The sequence below is a fragment of the Anas platyrhynchos genome, chromosome 1 (assembly GCF_047663525.1).
Source record: "Anas platyrhynchos isolate ZD024472 breed Pekin duck chromosome 1, IASCAAS_PekinDuck_T2T, whole genome shotgun sequence".
NCBI lineage: Eukaryota > Metazoa > Chordata > Aves > Anseriformes > Anatidae > Anas > Anas platyrhynchos.
In genome coordinates this window covers 38,141,021-38,157,913 of record NC_092587.1, presented here as the reverse complement: position 1 = coordinate 38,157,913, position 16,893 = coordinate 38,141,021, and the positions used below count along the sequence as shown (strand labels likewise).

The 16,893-nt window shown below is 41.9% G+C and overlaps 1 protein-coding gene across 7 annotated transcripts in view; it reads left to right on the top strand.

The window, feature by feature from the left end:
- Window positions 1-16,893, top strand: part of PTPRR (protein tyrosine phosphatase receptor type R) — a 140,908-nt gene that overhangs the window by 63,813 nt on the left and 60,202 nt on the right. For 5 of the 7 annotated variants that reach the window (XM_027455592.3, XM_072034903.1, XM_072034904.1 and 2 more), the window contains 3 exons: window positions 6,218-6,331; window positions 9,497-9,652; window positions 15,879-15,989. In XM_027455592.3, coding sequence (XP_027311393.1) covers window positions 6,218-6,331; window positions 9,497-9,652; window positions 15,879-15,989 — 381 coding nt within the window. Of the gene's footprint in view, window positions 1-6,217; window positions 6,332-9,496; window positions 9,653-15,419; window positions 15,725-15,878; window positions 15,990-16,893 lie in introns of those variants that run through there. The other 2 variants (XM_027455598.3, XM_021275599.4) reach the window with 2 other exon arrangements.

The following is a 16,893-nucleotide window of genomic DNA, read 5'->3' as shown; positions in this document are numbered from 1 at the left end:
GATAGAAGACTGTGCTGTGTGTTCACATTAGACCTGATCGGTAAATCCACATTACCTTGTCACACTGGAATAGCTGACCCTTTTCCCTGGCTAGGGGATGGCAAATTCAGAGATTAATGCACAACATAGGACTGAGAGAAATCAAAGTGTGCCTCTTGGAGAGAGGCATTAACAAACCTTATCCGTAATAGGCTGAGGGATTCTCATTCACTTCAATCATCCATGAAGGTCACAGGCTCTTTCTACAGCTCACTGACTCACTGCCCAAGTGCATGTAAAATCTCACTAGGGGAATCTTGGATGGAAGCCGGACATCACAGATGGAGGGCTCCTCGCTCTTGTTTTGGTGCTTCCTACAGGAGAGATCAAATCTGTCAGCTAGCTGGGACAAACCAGTTCACTCAGATCACCCACCCACCTCGAGTAGCTCTGCCAGTCCGAGCCGTGGATGCTGGTGGAGTGCCCTGGCCTTGCTTCAACACCCGGTGCAGCACCTCTGTTAATGCACTGGCCTCCAGGAGCATCCCTAACTGGGATCTGCATGTGGATCAAAACAGGACTGGGGTGAAACTTGATGTCTAGTCCAGTATGGTGGCCAGCACTCAGAGCTTTGAGAGCAGGCTGAGAAGCTTGTCTCTTCATTCAGTTAGGATCCGTCGTGGTTTCTGATAGTTAAAGGTGTGGCTTCAGCTGTATAACAAGGTTGGAGTATCTCTGTTTTCAGTCCTATCAGTGAGTTTCAACAGCCACCTAAACATCCTGTTCTTTTTCTGCATCTTGTTCAGCTTTTGGCCTCAGCAAATTCCTGTGGTAACAAATTCTATGGATTAATTGCAGTGCATGAAACAAATAGATTTGGGTTTGCTCATATTTTACTGCACACACACTTAAAAATCAGTATGGGGGGAGACCATATATTTGTGTTAACTAGTGAGATTACCCCTGCGTTTCCAATAAGTATTACTTCTCTCTGTGATTTCTTTCAGGGAGCTCACACTATTTACATTTATTTGCTTTCATGAAAAATTAATCAAGAGCCAAAATTGTTCTTTAAGGCTGTATAAGAAATGCATAAATACAGGAAATATTATGCTTACTTTAAAGAAAGATTTCCCATAAAAGACATGTTTTTTATGTAGAAAAAAAAAAATATGTGAGTGAAGCTGTACAATGTTACATCTTGAAAGGCTGCATCCAACTCTACAGAACTTCCTGGAGTAATCAGGACTGAAGCAATCAAAGTATCCCATTCCTACCACTTTTTCTTGCATTTATATGGAACCAATTTAGAGTTCTTTTTCTCATCACCCAAATGCTCTCTGGACAAGGCCACATAAATTTCTGCAGGCTGCATGTGAAATCTGGGACTTTTTGGCATATCAGCGTACTCTGCAGCCTCGCTGTCTCCTCATTAGAAAATGCGTGACTTACACAGCAGCGTGTTCCAGGTCAGGGCAGTTACGCTGGCAGAGCAAGAGAGAGAGATTTGTAGAGCATTTATCAATGCTTTTCACTGGTCCCTGTAAACTCAAACATATGCCTGCAATTTCTCTGCTCTTTCAGGTGATTTTCACTGTGCTTTTGTAGAATAGCCAAGACTCCCTCTCACAATTTTTCAGTAATTGATCTCTGACCCTGGAAATATTTTTGAGATTTTCAAACTTTCTCTAGATCTCTCTTTGCTGTGGTGGTGGGGTCAGGAGGAGTTTACAGAGGAGTAACCAATGCATGGAAGGGAAAGATGGTTTTGAGGCTCATTGCAGAAAGGAAATCACCGGTGAGAAGGAAAAGATAAGAAAGGGAGCATCTCTGATTTTTTCTTGAGGAGCAGAATTTGACTTGGCCAATTGTAATAGTAGACAACAATGTTATTTCAGAGTCTGAGATACTGTTGGTCTGTTTCATGACTTTTTTTTTTCCTTTAACATGAAAATCTATATCAAAAAGCCCCTGTAGGATCTCAGGTGTGAATGGTCTTTGGTGTTTTTCTGTGCTGAGTTTTCTTCTCTGGAACTCTCTTTCCAAGACAGAGTTATCTTTTCCACTACAAGCAGAAATCTCCTCCCCTTGAAACTACCTGTTTTGCTTAGGTCGGATAAACCTAGAAACTGTCGCTACAGTAGCAATATCCAGATCAGTAATTGCTCAGGGAAATGAGTCCTCCAGCGTGCCCGCCTCTAGGCTCAGCAAGTCGCTATTGCCACCAGAGGCAGCAAATTCAAAAGTGTGACCTCCCTGGGGAGCGGGCTGCAATAGGTGGTAAACACTGCACATGAGCACGGGGTAAATGATTCGTGCTGCCTGACGGGGATGCTTCAGCCCCTTCTGTCCTGAAGCAAAAGAAGCAACTAGAGGACCACAGTAAGGCATACCTTGTGTATCACTGCTGATGCTTTGGTTTACTTAACTCTGTGGATTGACTTTACGGAGGTTAATTTCACGTGTTATTGCAGATGGTGATGGGATATATATTGGTTCTGTTTTCCTTTCTAGGACTCTTTTTCTTAATGGAGGTTTGTATTGTTTGTCTGTTGTACAGGCATTGTTGCATTTGCAGTTCATCCGGTATCAATTTTCTATCCTAAACCCATCTTTAGGGACTTCAGTCTACATCGTACCTAGGCATGCCATCAGAATGGCACCACAGTGTTAAAATAATGACATTTTAATAATTAAGTTTTAGAAAGTTTTTAATGATGGAAATAGTTAGGACTTTTTCCTTCTCTCTCTCTTTTTTTTTTTTTTTTTTTTTTTTTTTTTTTTACTTTTTCCTATTCTTTCTCTGACTAACTTTTTCGACAAAAATAATGTGTAAGAATTTGCAGAAAGACAATTCTGTACCAGACCCTCAGGTGAGACTTAAACTCCACTGCAGTTCAGCACATGCCAGCATTGAGAATATAATGCCTCCAAGCGTTGCTTTCATCCCAGATCTCAACAGCACCAGTCTGGGTTACTGTGTGATAATATTCATGTAACGGAGGAGCCCAGTTGATTTTCTAGGCTGAGCTGGTGTAAATTAGCCTGGATCTTGTCAGAACAAACTTGGAAAGAAAAAAAAAAAAAAAAAAAAGAATATGTTCTTTTCTTGTTCATATAGTTTTCCATAAGCATCCAGAGTTGGCCACAGGATGTGGAACTTGATGCATCTCCAGCCTGGTCCACTCCCACTTGATGTTTTTAAGACTTCAGTACAAACAAGGGGGTAATAATAGAGAGCACAGAGCACGTTCATGATATGCTGCTTGCTCTAAAGTAGGTGCTCATGGGGTCACATCTGGCTTTTCTAGAAGCTATATTTCACTGATCCAGTTAGAAATCCTGTTCCTAAAGTGACAGATTTTGGATTGCTAAATTTTCTCTTGATAGGAAGAGACAAATGCACTCTCTTGTGCTGCTTGATGTGGAAAAGGGCAGTCCTTGTTACTTTTACCTAGTTTGCGTTGTAATTGGAAGGAACAAAGCTTCACACTAACATCAGCACTTAAGAAGCAAATTCCTTCTGTGGATAGAAAGGCAAGGTTCTTATTTAAAAAAAAAAAAAAAAAAAAAAAAAGAAGAGCTTTTTCTTCCCCAGATACTTCTTGGGTTGTTTGGTAGCATGTTTTTTGGATGAATGGTCACAATTTTTTTTGCTGCATAGGAAGCACCTTGAAATGAGGCTTAAAGACAAATTTCTTCCCACCCTTGCAAGTAGCCCTGGAGCTGGTGCCCAGCTGGCAGCCTGCCTGGGCAGTACCCAGGTATGTGCTGGGCTTCAGAGCACATCCCCAGGCTCGTACCTGCAGCGTGGGCAACCATCAGCTCTCTGTGCAACTTGCAGCAATCCCACTAGTGCAAAGTCACGGCGTGGCCAACCTCAGGAAAAAAAAAAAAAAAAAAGATGTGCTGGGATGCATCCTGAAAGGGTTCTGAAATCTCCAGATGAGGCCAGATGAGCTTTCCAAGCAGGCTGAGTCTGGAGTGACAGGGTGAGCACTGTGCTCCTCAGGCTTCCCTATGAAGTACCAAGGACAGGGGCTGTTACAGAGACACAAAGACTGTGCAGCCTTTTATGACTGCTTGTTGTAGGGTGCAGTGGTCCAAATTCAGGTCTGGTGGAAGGAAATGTGACTGTCCTGAAGATACTGGAGTTTCACCATGTTTTATTCTCCCTGAATATGATCAACCACTGTGCTAGGCCTAGCCACCTAGTCCTATTAGATCCATAAGAATTTATTAGGTAGACATTATCTCCTTATAGCCTCTTTAAACCTCTTCTATTTCATCCAAAGCTGGATATTTTTCTGGATGTTTCATTTCTGTGTCTTGATCAGTGAGCTCTTAACATGCTGTTTAACAACATCGGTGTTAATGTGATCTGATGCCTGGTTCAAGTACACTTAAGTGAATGCATTTTGATTTTACGCCTGTTAGCTTTGTTCAGTAACAACAGCTAGCATAATCCCCATAACTCGGGGTCATTGACTGAGACAAGCAGTTCCTTGCTCTTTATTCCATCCTGATGGATCTCAGGGGACCCTCACGACAGCCTTCCTGTTTCAGTAACTACTCCTCTTCTCACTTACCAGGGATCCTCAGGCTAGGATGTTGGCTTTCGGTGTAGTGACAGCTTCATAGCTCCACACCAGCTCTCCTCTGCTGTATTGCCCACGTGTCCTGCGAGCAGCCTGGGATGCAGAAGGAATGGTGCTCAGACCTGTGGGATGTCTCTGTCTCCCTTCTCAAGACATTTCTCTGTTTCAGTGACAAAGCTGGAGCAGTTTTGTAACCACTCAAGATGTCTAATTCTAGAAGAAGCAAAAAGAAGATTTTGCTTTTTGAAAATGCCAGGTTAGACAGGGTCACTGAAACTGAGGACTCCTATAATATTTGCAGCTGAATTAAAGCTCAGCTGTATGCTGAGAGCAGGTCTCAGTTGATGCACCAAGGCTCGACAATCCCATTAGTGTAAAAAAATGAGATAAAAGGGGAAGAAAATGAAAAACATTCAGTACTGATGGAAACATCGCATTGACAGTGGAAGAGGAAAGCAAATATTTGATGTCTTTACATTGTAACTTATAAATTCTTAAAAATAAATAGCGACAATCAGAATATATGGTGCTCATCCGCTTTGAGAAAAAAGTTAAATTTCTTTCTAGACCACAGCCACGTTCACAATGGGATATCTGACCCATGGATATTTAATTCTCTTTCTGCCACTCCAGTTAGGAAGGAAGAATCCTGGCGTGGCTCCTCAGAGCAGCAAGCTGGCCTACAGCTTTAAATAGAAAGTTAAAAATAAAAAATTTTCAGCTCAAATCAACCGGCTCGGTCAGAACTTGCCTAGTTCCTAAGCCAGTGACCTGCCAGAAATGTTGGAGGCCACCTGGTACCATCTGATATACTCCTCTTCCCTGCCTTCTCCATGATGAATTGACCACTGTGGGGATATGGAAGCAAAGAAAGGGGCCCCAGAGTGCCACAGGGAAGTACTGGTCACAACACATCATCTGCACAGATACACCTGGGTCTTCTGGGAAGGTGAAGACCTGAATCTAAATTATTTCCTGGGTAAAACACCATCAGCTTCACAGGAGGGATATGAACCTGAGGAAATAGCTAAGTTGTGTTATTATTCTGACATGGAGAAAGAAAATGCTTCAGTGCTATGATTGGTCTCTGCTGAGAATTAACAGCCTGCTCTGCCTGAAATAAGGAAGCTTTGGAAATTCAAGCATTTAAAATGTATCCTCAGTGTGGTGGTTGTTTTTTTTTTCAATCACAGAAACTGTTAATCAAAATAAAAAATCCATAATTTTACTATGACTGACACATTCTTCACTGCAGGGAGAAACTCTTAAGAAAAATAATCAAAGCAAATTTTCATTGTGTAAATCCAACATCTCATTCTGTAAAGGTGAATTGGTGTTCAGTGCTTGCCTTTCATTTCTAATGCAGTAATTGTGTTATCTTGAGCACTGTAACTTGTCTTAGGAATTTAGCCAAAAACTTCTGGAATCTATTTTGAATGATTTTTGAGAAAAGGTGATAACAAAGCAGCATTTAAAATGCTTACATTTTCCTTTGGATTTGTTCTTTATTGCAGTGCAAGTAGATTGCACTGATTATCATTCTGGGAAAAAAACAATTAGTGAGACTCTCAGAGATCAGACGTCGTGAGGACTGAATGTGTTGAGCAAAGAGTTCATTTGAACTGGTTTTTCTTTTTCAGACACTGCAAATGGATGTAAACAAGCTGAATATCACATTGCTTCGGATATTTCGCCAGGGAGTGGCTGCAGCACTGGGACTGTTACCTCAGCAAGTTCATATCAACAGGCTCATTGTAAGTACCAAAAGGCTAGGTATAATAAAATTTACCTGGTTATTTAGAATGCTCTTAAATTTATTTTCCTTTCATTATGGAAAACTTCAATAAAATAGGACAGAAAAATACTTTGTTTTGATAGATTTTTTTCTGAACTGCACTACAGAAAAATAGATCTCCATTACAAAATGACTTACATTTTCTTTTGAAAGGAAGCCATTCATAGTTACAGTCTAGAGAAAAATTAAGTCAGATAAATCTCTTTTGTGTCTTATTCATATGCAGTTTTCTTATCCCTTGGTTTGCATTCCGGTGTAGTTCTTCATCACATTCATTAGAAGCTGCTTATTCCTTTTTTGTTTCTCAAAGGTTGAATCTTGCTCAAAAAATACATGTGATTCTGCCTTTCAAAGACATCTTCACAATTAATTCTCAGACTTTCCATTAGTAAAATAAATGTTTTCTCACAGTATTAATATTTACAGCTTGCTATTTAGCTATAACAACATATGCTTGGATGTGACCTTTTGGACTAAGGTATAATGTTTGCAAAAGATTATGAGAAATTTGTTTCCAGCAAAGACTTAAAAAACAATTTTCATCATTTTTATTTTCTGTGGATGGTAAAGGGCATACATTCTTAAAACTGGTCTCTTTTTTTCTGACAGTTTTTTAATGAAACAAGAAAAAACACAACAATATCATGTGTGTATTGCTAGCCTTCCATTCACGTTGCACAGGAAAGCAGAGTTATGGTATTTTATTCTACCTGAAGGTTGAATATTAGGGAAGAAAGTTGACAGGCTCAGCATAAAAGTATTTCCTGCCTTGATAGCTTGATAGGATTGTATACATCAAAAAGGATTATAAAACACCTTCAAATAATGTCTCTGTGAGAAAGGATCACACAAGATGCACAGTGGAAAAGATCAATAGGAATGCAATGCAGCCCTTTTCATGTTTGCCAGGGACGTCACTCATTCTTGACAGGTGATGCTGAATGTCTTTTGTCCCCTGTATTAACCTGAATGAAAGACATATTCAGAGAAAAACACAATTAAATGAGAAACGTTCCAGAGTTTGGGGTGTGTATTCAACACACCATGTCACTTGGTAGCCTTCTTACTAAGCTCTGTGGAAATCATCTAACTAAGCAGATGAAAGATGCTGTTAATTTTCCTGCTGACTGATAGATTTTCACTTTCTCTTCTCATCTGTGATCCAAGGGAAGAGGTAGCAGCATTTTGCACCTGTGTATACCTCAGAATACATGAAGTACTGTTAATTAATTAGTCTTCTCGACATCCGTAAAGGGCTGCTATGACTTCTGTTTTTTAGCTATGTAGGAATAATACAAACTTTTGCCACATTTGCTCTTAAAACCACAGAGTCAAAATTCAGAAGAGAAAAATACAGTTTAGGAAGCATTATTCCCACCTTCCCATCCTTTTAACATGAGCCAGTTCCTCTCATGGACACAAGCAAGCTGGGCATATTGAAATTCATCTCACCTCTCTTCAGCCCAGTCTTAGGTGCTCATGTAGGGTCTTTCTGAAGGCAGTATAGAGAAGGGTAGTGAGAAGGAGAGGCATTGAGATCCCAGTTATTTTAGGGTGGATGCAATCATGCTCTGGAGATACCAGCCTCTCTCCACTGGCTTTGGAGGTAATTTAGATGATGGAAGGGAGGTAAGCTGATATGTAACAGCACACACTGTGCCACAAGATATTAACTGGGCATGTCCAGCATCTTCTCAGTCTTTCCAGGAAATCCTCGTCCCATAAAGTCCTGTTAAGGCAGAGGATCTCCTAACAGAGCAGGCACAAAACATTGGGAATGCTGCACCCTCACCAGGCTTTGCTTTGTGCCTGCCATCTACACCTGGAAGTGGGCACTTACCCACGCCAGAGACCAAGTAAGGCTGCAGCCTCAGACCTTCAGCCTGACAAGAAATCCCTGACACTGCAGAGCTGTGGGGCTGTGTTCCCTCCTCACGGCCCTGCTGGGCTGAGCAGGCCTACTGAGCAACGCCAGCCCCACCAGTTTTGTTGAGCAGGTGGACCCCTGGCACAAGTGAGAGCACACAGGGCAGGTTTAGGGTATGCGTGTGAAAATGTCCCTTTCTATGCAACACTAATTCTGAATGCAATGCGAGGCTTTTTAAGAATAGCAAAAGATGTCTTTTCTTTGCTTCAGTGAAGATAATGATGTGCTTTGAAGGTGAGGGGGAGAGCAGGATTAACCCAGTCTGATTTCTCCCCTTGCATACAAAACCCCAAATAACCAGAGCAGTGAAGTTCTTGCATGTGCAGGCAGCAGCTCCATGCCTGCCTTGTGCATGTGGCACTACCCAGGTCTGGCCTCTATTTCACAGCCTCAGCCAGGTTGTGCACAGCCCTGGGGCACCCCCTTATCGTGGTTCATGCACACCAGCACTGAGCTCAGGTGCTGTTCTGGTTGTTGATAACCGAGCAGAGGAACCCTCTGGCAATTTTTCCTTTCACTGTCCTGCTACAGAGCCAGCATCACTGACATCTCTAATACAGCACCACTTCATTGAGACCGGGTCAGGAATTAATGGCGGGGAAAATTAGGCATGCTCAGCCTACTCATTAAAAGTAAGCAAAACTTTCATTTTGTTGTGCTGTCTTAAGGAGTTACACTGCACTCAGCTGAAAGGGCATTATACTTCACTGTAGTGTGTGTTTGCAACATGTTGACGCCAGATTAGAAAGCAATGCCAAAATACCACGGCATTATACTAAGCATTCCTGTTTAAGGCCCAGCATCTAAAACAGGACTGCACTTCAGCTCGGATCAGACCTGTCAGCTAAAAACCCCGCTGGCTCTTTGCCCTTATCCCATGCATGGCTCCTCCCCTCCCCATGAGACACCGATCTGTCTTGTTCAGTGGTACAAGGCTCAGAAGAGGGGACCTTGTCAACAGTAAATGAGATAAAGCCCATCTACCCACATAGGATATTTTGCATTTCCTTGCACGGTCAGCTGGAATTTAAGGAGGCAGGGAAAATGTGCACTTTCCTCACAGAGCAGGCTGCAGCCTTTCTATTCCATGCATTCATTTCTGGACATATAGTTAAAATCTAGAGACAGAAGAGGTTATCTAATCTCAGAATTTTGTTACGATTTTGCCTTTTTTTTTATTATTACTTATTTTCCTAGGGGAAGAAGAACTGTGTGGAACTGTTTATTTCCCCAGTGAACAGAAAGCCAGGAATTTCTGATGCGCTCCCATCTGAAGAAGTGCTGCGTTCACTGAATATCAACATTTTGCATCAGAGTTTATCCCAGTTTGGAATAACAGAGGTCTCCCCTGAGGTTGGTTATCACTTTTTTCACCTGTAGTTTGTTAGGCAGTTTTTACAGCCCTGGTAGTTCTCAGGCTGAGGTTCTCATGAATGAGACAGGGAAGTATAAACTAAGATGGCATTACTGCTGTAAGACAATTACACAGCTAGTCCTGTTAAATTACCTTAATGGTGTTTTGTAAGGCTGTTTAAGAATTAGGATCCAGGTCCTCCTGCAGAAAGAGATGTTGTTTAAGAATCTTGAAGATGCTTTCAGTATGAAAAATAAAATATAAAAACAGGGTCATTTTAGGGCAATTTTACGTGCCCTACAGCAGCCTGACATTATGAAAATGAGATGATTCTCAGGTTTTAGCTGTTTTCATACAAAACAAAGCCAAGTGATGTTGTCCAAAAGTCAGATCAGGTCTTTATATTGCTCAATGGCAGCTTGGACTAAGCTCCCTTTAGATTACAATTTCCTTTGCTACAGAAGCATATGATTGTGACAGTGGTGATAGATGCAATTATCTCTTCCAAGTATTTCAGGTACAAGTAACACTTCAGGTAGCTATGGGACAAGAACATACGTGAATAATAGATGAGTCAAGAAATGTCATCAAGATATGTACAGATGCTGGAGAAAAAACAATGCTGAACTCAAGATCTCATCTGTTAGATGGTAATCATGAGTGCTCAGGTATTGGAATTTTCTCTCTGAAAAAAGTGTACACCAACAGAGGGAATCTCGTTGAAAAGGATGATTAGAATGAAAGTTGTGCAGCCTCTACTTCCTTCTAGTACTGTTGGAGGAACAAGAGGTTATTTTAATATTTCAGTTGCACGTAGATTATACTGCTAAGACCCCAATCCTGCAAAAATCTTGCAGCTTTACACTAATAGATATTCCTTTTGGGTCTTGATAACTTGTTTGCATGTGTAAGACTTCACAGAAAACAGCAGCTAAAAGACAACAATATATAATCTTTACTTGCTCAACTGCTAACCAGTAATTTACTCTTCAATCAACTTCATCTAAGAACAAATCTTTCCAATCAAAACAACAGCAAAGAAAATCAAAACAAGCAAACTTTTGAGGGGGGATATAGATACAGTTACTTTAAGACATAGCTTTGACACATTATTTTACCCACTTTGTGTGTTTATTCCTGAGCTATCAGCCCTAATTAATTCACGAGCGAATAAACTGTAAGTCTTCCACTGATGTGAATCAGTGCTTCCCAACCAGTATCACACGTGCACTAGCAGTGTGTCTGTGCAGAAAGGAAGCATTATCCTCATCTTCATAGGTGGGTGGCTGACGCAGAGGTATTAGGGCTGGATTTTGTCTCCAATTTTAGCTGTCTTTTTCATTATTAGCTGCATAAGACTTGAAAGTCTACCATTTCTCTGCAGTAAACTGAAAGAAAAAGATACCTCCAGCAGGCAGTTCAGCCCATCTTTGATGTACCTCCTCTGAGCTTGCTTGGTTGACTCTTTCCAGCAGGGCTTAGTGTAAACTAGACTCTCAGATGGAAGGGGTTAATGGTAGGGGAGATTGCCATGTCCTAAGAAAATTTACCAAGGTAGTGTAGGAAAACCTGCGTAGAAAACTAAAGCTCTTTCCTAAAGTCTCAGCCCATGTGACACCATGAACAGTAAAACTCTCAGTGGATGTAGGTGACTGGCACTGCATTTCCATTAATTCCAGTAATAACTTTCCAATTCACACTACTGATGCATTAATCACTGATGACTTTATTTTAAATTAATTACCTGTCTCAAAACTCATATCCTAGTTTCTTACTGTTGCTGGAAGAGATGATTTCCTATATATCTTAGCTGTAGGAACCACTGGAGTCCTTTCCTGCCTGGTCTAGAATGGGAAGGGTACCTGTGGGAACGTGAAAATTTAATTTAATGGAGTCATTGCCATTTCAAAGATCCAGGGCAATAGATCTTTTCATTTGTCCTTTCTCTTCCAGTGGCCTATTGTGGCTGTAGCATTTGATCGTTTATTATGATCTAAAATTTGTGGCTGCAGAGGAATTTAGGACTGTATTCTTATCCATAGCATGTCACAGGGCTGGAAGCAGACTTCCCTATAACAAGCAGCTAATGAACTGTTTTTTCTTGGTGGGACTAAATTCAATCACATATGCAGTCTCTGTGAGAATTCTAATGCCTTAAAATGGTGTTGAGGAAAAAAAAATACTATGCAGTCTCAGAGTTTAGTAGAGTAGAAAAGGACTTTGAAGTGGGTTTGGATAAAGAAGTAATTGAAATTACAGTAAGTAACGCAGTGTTTACCATGCTTTGTGAGATAAACTGCTAGCTAGAAGATGTGGCACTAAGGAGAAATCTGCATGGGAGAGTATATTCCAAAATTATGCAATCCCAAAATGTACAATTACAGCAGCCTCTATTAGGCTTCTATTGTTTGGCTTTGAAGTGTGTGATATTAACTGCTGCTAGAGAAGAAATCAAAGGAACCAGTCATGCACTTAAACCATACAGAAACCATAAGTCAGTGAGCTGGCTGGTGCATGAAGGGGAGCCTCCAGGCTGTCAGCGTTTCCATGAGATCGCATCACTTCGTCGCACACACGTGCAAGGGGTGAATACTGGTGTGGAGAGAATGGTCATGAAACTGAAAGGTGACCTTGGCAAAAGCAAAATGTTGCATAGTTGGTATCTTTGAGGAGGCTTTGTCGTAGGGGATATTAAGTGGCAGTAATCTAGTGTTTGAGGAGGCCACCGATGTTCCTGCATATTTTCACTGGAGGGGAAGTGATTTCTCGTCAGACCTTCCTACCCTGCCTTAGTTAACTTAGTTAAATAGCCGAAAAAAGCAAAGCAACCCAGTATGAACTTCGATAAACCCCGAATAATCCTTAAGGTTCAATCCTTAGCTCCCTGGAAGCTTTCCTCTGAGCCCTGAACTGCAGCTTGCCTTGCTTCCATGATCGTTCCAGCCTAAGGAACTAGCTGGGATTACCTGATGCAATTTAAGAATTCACCCTTTTTTTCCCATGAAGACTTAATTTTCCTAGCAACTCCTGAAATCTTGGTGGGGTGTTTCAGTCACAGACTCCTTCAGGATAGTGTCTCTCTTGATATCACCAAGAGCTGGCTGCTCATTTTAATTGTTTGTAGAAATAATCCACTAGGTTTCCATAAAACCAGTACGAAAAGTAGATTCATAATGTCTAGGGTTTTAAGTCTATAAAAAGTCATTTGTCTAAACACACTTATTCCACTCTAGAGCAAAGCAGACCCTTCTGCAGGCACTCTTCAATGCGGCTAGCAATAGCAAGGGATTTTGTAGAATATACAATGTGATTGTGTAGAATATACAATGTGATTCTTTCCCACCTTAAATGATGCCAAATTAAAACTGTTTAATGAACCTGGCTAATTCTGCCTAAATCACCTAACTGTGGGGACTTCTTAGGGAATGGAGACAGACACCAAGGATGATGGGCACGATGATGGCCATCCTCCCTGCAGCCAGGCTTGCTCTGGGACCAGGCAGGGTCTGAGCTACTGAAACTCCCCAGCCAGCCCACCCGCTCCTGTATTCCCCCTGCCTTTACCAGCTGTGCCTTTTCGCTGACTTTATCTTCCTGTCCTCTGATGACTGTTGTATACTCCCACTCCTCAAAAACCGGCTGCAAGCTGTAGTGGATTTGCAGGCAGGGAAAAGCTGACTGCGAGAAATGTGGAGCAACATCAGTCAACTGAGACGGAGCACATTGCTATGTGGGAGGCTCTGGGCCCATCACCATGGACAGAAGCACTCGCTCTCCCTTTTTTTTTTTTACTTTTTCCTCTGTGTTTGGCCATCCTGTGAGCTTGTTTCCTGGGTGTTAGCAATTTGCAGTGATCGTGGCAATTGCTGTCCCTCTTATCAGCTCTCTCTGAGATCCAGGAGCAAAGTTCTGACTTAGCAGCACTAACATTTCAGAAAGCAATTTCTTATCAGGGAAACGAAATGACTCAGTTACTCGAGGTCACAGCCTCTTCTGTCATTAGGGAGCAGCTGAAGCAAGGATTCTGCTTTCCTCAATACTGCCCAGGTAGACCAGGGGAGAGCTTTTTTTGTTGGGTGAAGGTACTGCTTCAGCATTTTAAAACAGTGCATTGGATGTGTTAAAGATATAGCATATTTTTTCTTTTACTTTTTTACAGTGTTCATTAATATTCTTTGAACTTCATTTTTAGATGAATCTGGAAAAAACATATACCGAACACATGCACCATTAGACAGAAATCACAGAGATTAATTTGCTTAGACTCAGTTATTTATATTGTCAAATATAAAAAATATTTAAAAGGTTTTGTGACACTAATAAATTTTGGTTAATTAAATTCTTTTACCCATTGTGTCAAAAAAATCCTGTTAGCTCTTCATTTACTTTCCAGTGTATTTGCCCTTTCAGTGAAGAAGTACAAAAAAAAACCACCACAATCATTCACTTACAAAAGGTCGGCACACCCCGATCTCCTCCAGCACCTGCTTTTCTCCTAGATTTCCTCCTCACAGATCTGAAACACCAGCGAGGTGAGATACCCAGGGCCAGGCAGCCGGGCTATAGCCCACGGGGCAGTGCTGTGGCTGCTGTTTTTGCCCCAAGGAGCTCTCCGGGAGCAGCCGCGGCGCTGGGAGCACAGGGGAGCAACCTCTGTGCGCCGAGGCAGCAGGTCGCACCCATTGCTGCACCACGCTACAGCGGCTGTGTGGCGTGGGTGTCTAGGAACAGCTTTTGCATAAAGATTTGGCACGATTTCCAGCTCAGCTTTGCAAGCTGCGGTGTCTTAAGGTGTTGAACAGAAGCCTGACGCTTACAGCCCTTGTTAGCCTGTGAGACCTGCACTACTTACCGGCACAGCCTATGAAGCACTGTGTAATTACACACACACACAAATACTCGTAGTAATTTTCCAAGCCTGTGTCTGTACTCTGGCAGAAGGGCGTAAAGGGTTTCCATTCTGGTCCCGGTGCTGTAGCAGCACAGGTCCCACGAGCAGCCACTCATCTCTACACAAACTCTTTCCTCTGTGGGAACAGGGCAAGTCTCAGTCCTCTCGCACAGTGTCTGTCCCCCGAGAGGAAAGAAGGCCACCTTGCAATGGGGAGGTGACTCACTCATTAAAAGAGAACTGTAATTGAGGGATAGGAACTGTCATAGGGAACTTTGGTGAAGGAGAAACACCTAGACCTTGAACGTGGAGAATGGAAACCAGGATTTTAAAAAGTTGTTTTTTTAACTGAGTCTGAGAACTGCACCAGAAATACACAATGAAAATAAAGAAAGGCAAATAGATGGAGAGGGGGACAGCAATGTCTGCTGAACTTCTGTCGGGGAACCGCACAGCAGAAGGTTTCTGTTCTTGCAGGGATCCCTACTTTATTGTGAATAACGCATTGCTGTTAGGCTGAGGGCACGTGTGCCCTGTTTCTGCTACCAAACTTGTATTTGGAAACAGTGATATTTTGGTAATCTAATAGCCTAACCAGGTCACCGCACTGCAACAAGGCCAAGAATAAATGCTTTTACAATTATTATTGTTTTGTAATCTGCAGGAGTTCCCCAGGAGTTCTGCAAATTTCAGTGTGCACAGCTGTTTCAGAAACGCACTATCAGCAGGAACCCAAAGATAACGAGATTACTGGAAGCATAATCAGAATTACAGCTAGATGGATAACAAGATTATAGGAAGCATAATCAGAGTTTTTTTATTTATGTATATGTACGCGGGTAGATCCTGTAAAGGTAGCAGCATCAGGGCGTCTTGGCTGGCGCAGGCGAGCCAGCGAGTCACCTGTTCTCACTTCTGTGTAAAGTGCAAGCAGGTCAGAGGCTGGTGTGTGGGTGGTGGGGCAGGAGATAAGCAGCACGGAGAAATGGGCAGCGTGAGCAGTTTCCTCAGCCCACGCCAGAGCGCTGCCCTTTCGCCTGATCAGCCAGGTAGTTTCCAAGAAGGAGCACGAGCCCTGTTTGCCTAAACTGCAAACCAGGCTGCGTGGGAAGAGCTTTTCAGCGGTCACAAGGAAGATCTCAGACCCCCGTGTCGCACACGGGCAGGGTACTTAGCTAGGGTAGGTACTCAGAGTAAGTGCCATCGACTTGGGAATGTGAGTCCTGCCTGCTGGGGACGGTGATTAATGCCTGACGAGAGCTATTTAATCTGCACGCGCTACTGTGTAACTTTTTTTTTTCCTCTTCCTCTTTCTTTTTTACTGCTTAAAAAAGAAAAATGTTTTGCAAGGCCAGCGGGAAGCAGACAAAATCTGGAGCAAAGAAGGATTTTACGCAGTTGTCATATTTCTCAGCATCTTTGTCATTCTAGTAACTTGTTTAATGGTAAGTTTGCTTTTTTACCTTTTTTTTGCTGTTCTTTACTTTGTGCTTTTCTGAGTTTTGAAGGATAGAGTAACATTCTTTACATGAGAGGTGTTTCCTCAAAGCTATTAAAAACTCAGCTAGAAGGTAATGAATGATTGGTCACTCTCATCGTGCTGAAGCCAAAGTTTGAAGAAAAATGTTTCTTGAGATATTCTGAGTCCAACTGAAGAATGTCTTTGAAGAAAGCTGAAGAAATAAATTGTGGGCTCTTGAGTCTGCAAAGTAACTCTACAGTGATATGAGTGATGACTTCTCGACATTCTTACTAGGTCCCAGGATCCCTGAAGTCATGTTAGGCTACTGCATTTCGGTTCTGTTGGATAATAAAACAATACCACACTGGTACACTCTTGGCAATGTACATTTGTTAGAAAGAGAGAGAGCACGTGTCTGTGTTCAGGTACTGAATATACAAATTTTAAACTGAAATGATTACTGAGAACACGAAGGAGTGATCGTGTCTTTGAACAGCTCTGACAGTCACACTGTGTGAGTTCAGTGGCCACGTTTCTGGGCACTGGGTGTACTTACAATATGCTGAATGTGCGACGTGCAATGGTCACACAGAACACAAACAAGGCTCCAGCACCACTGACTTCACAGGCTGTTTTGCCTTTTTTTTTTTTTTTTATCTTCTGTGGTGCATAAACCTATGGGTTTACTGAATTCTGTGACAATTCTCAGCATTTATGAATTCATAGCATCTTGGAGTGTTTTATGCTATTTTGCTTTCAAACATACTTACTTTTCTGTAACCTAGATGGATTTCCCACTTACAACCTTAAGATGGAACGAATATTCACGCTAAAGATCTAAAAGAGCATAAAATATATAATATAACCTTTTTAAAGCTTAAGAGCTC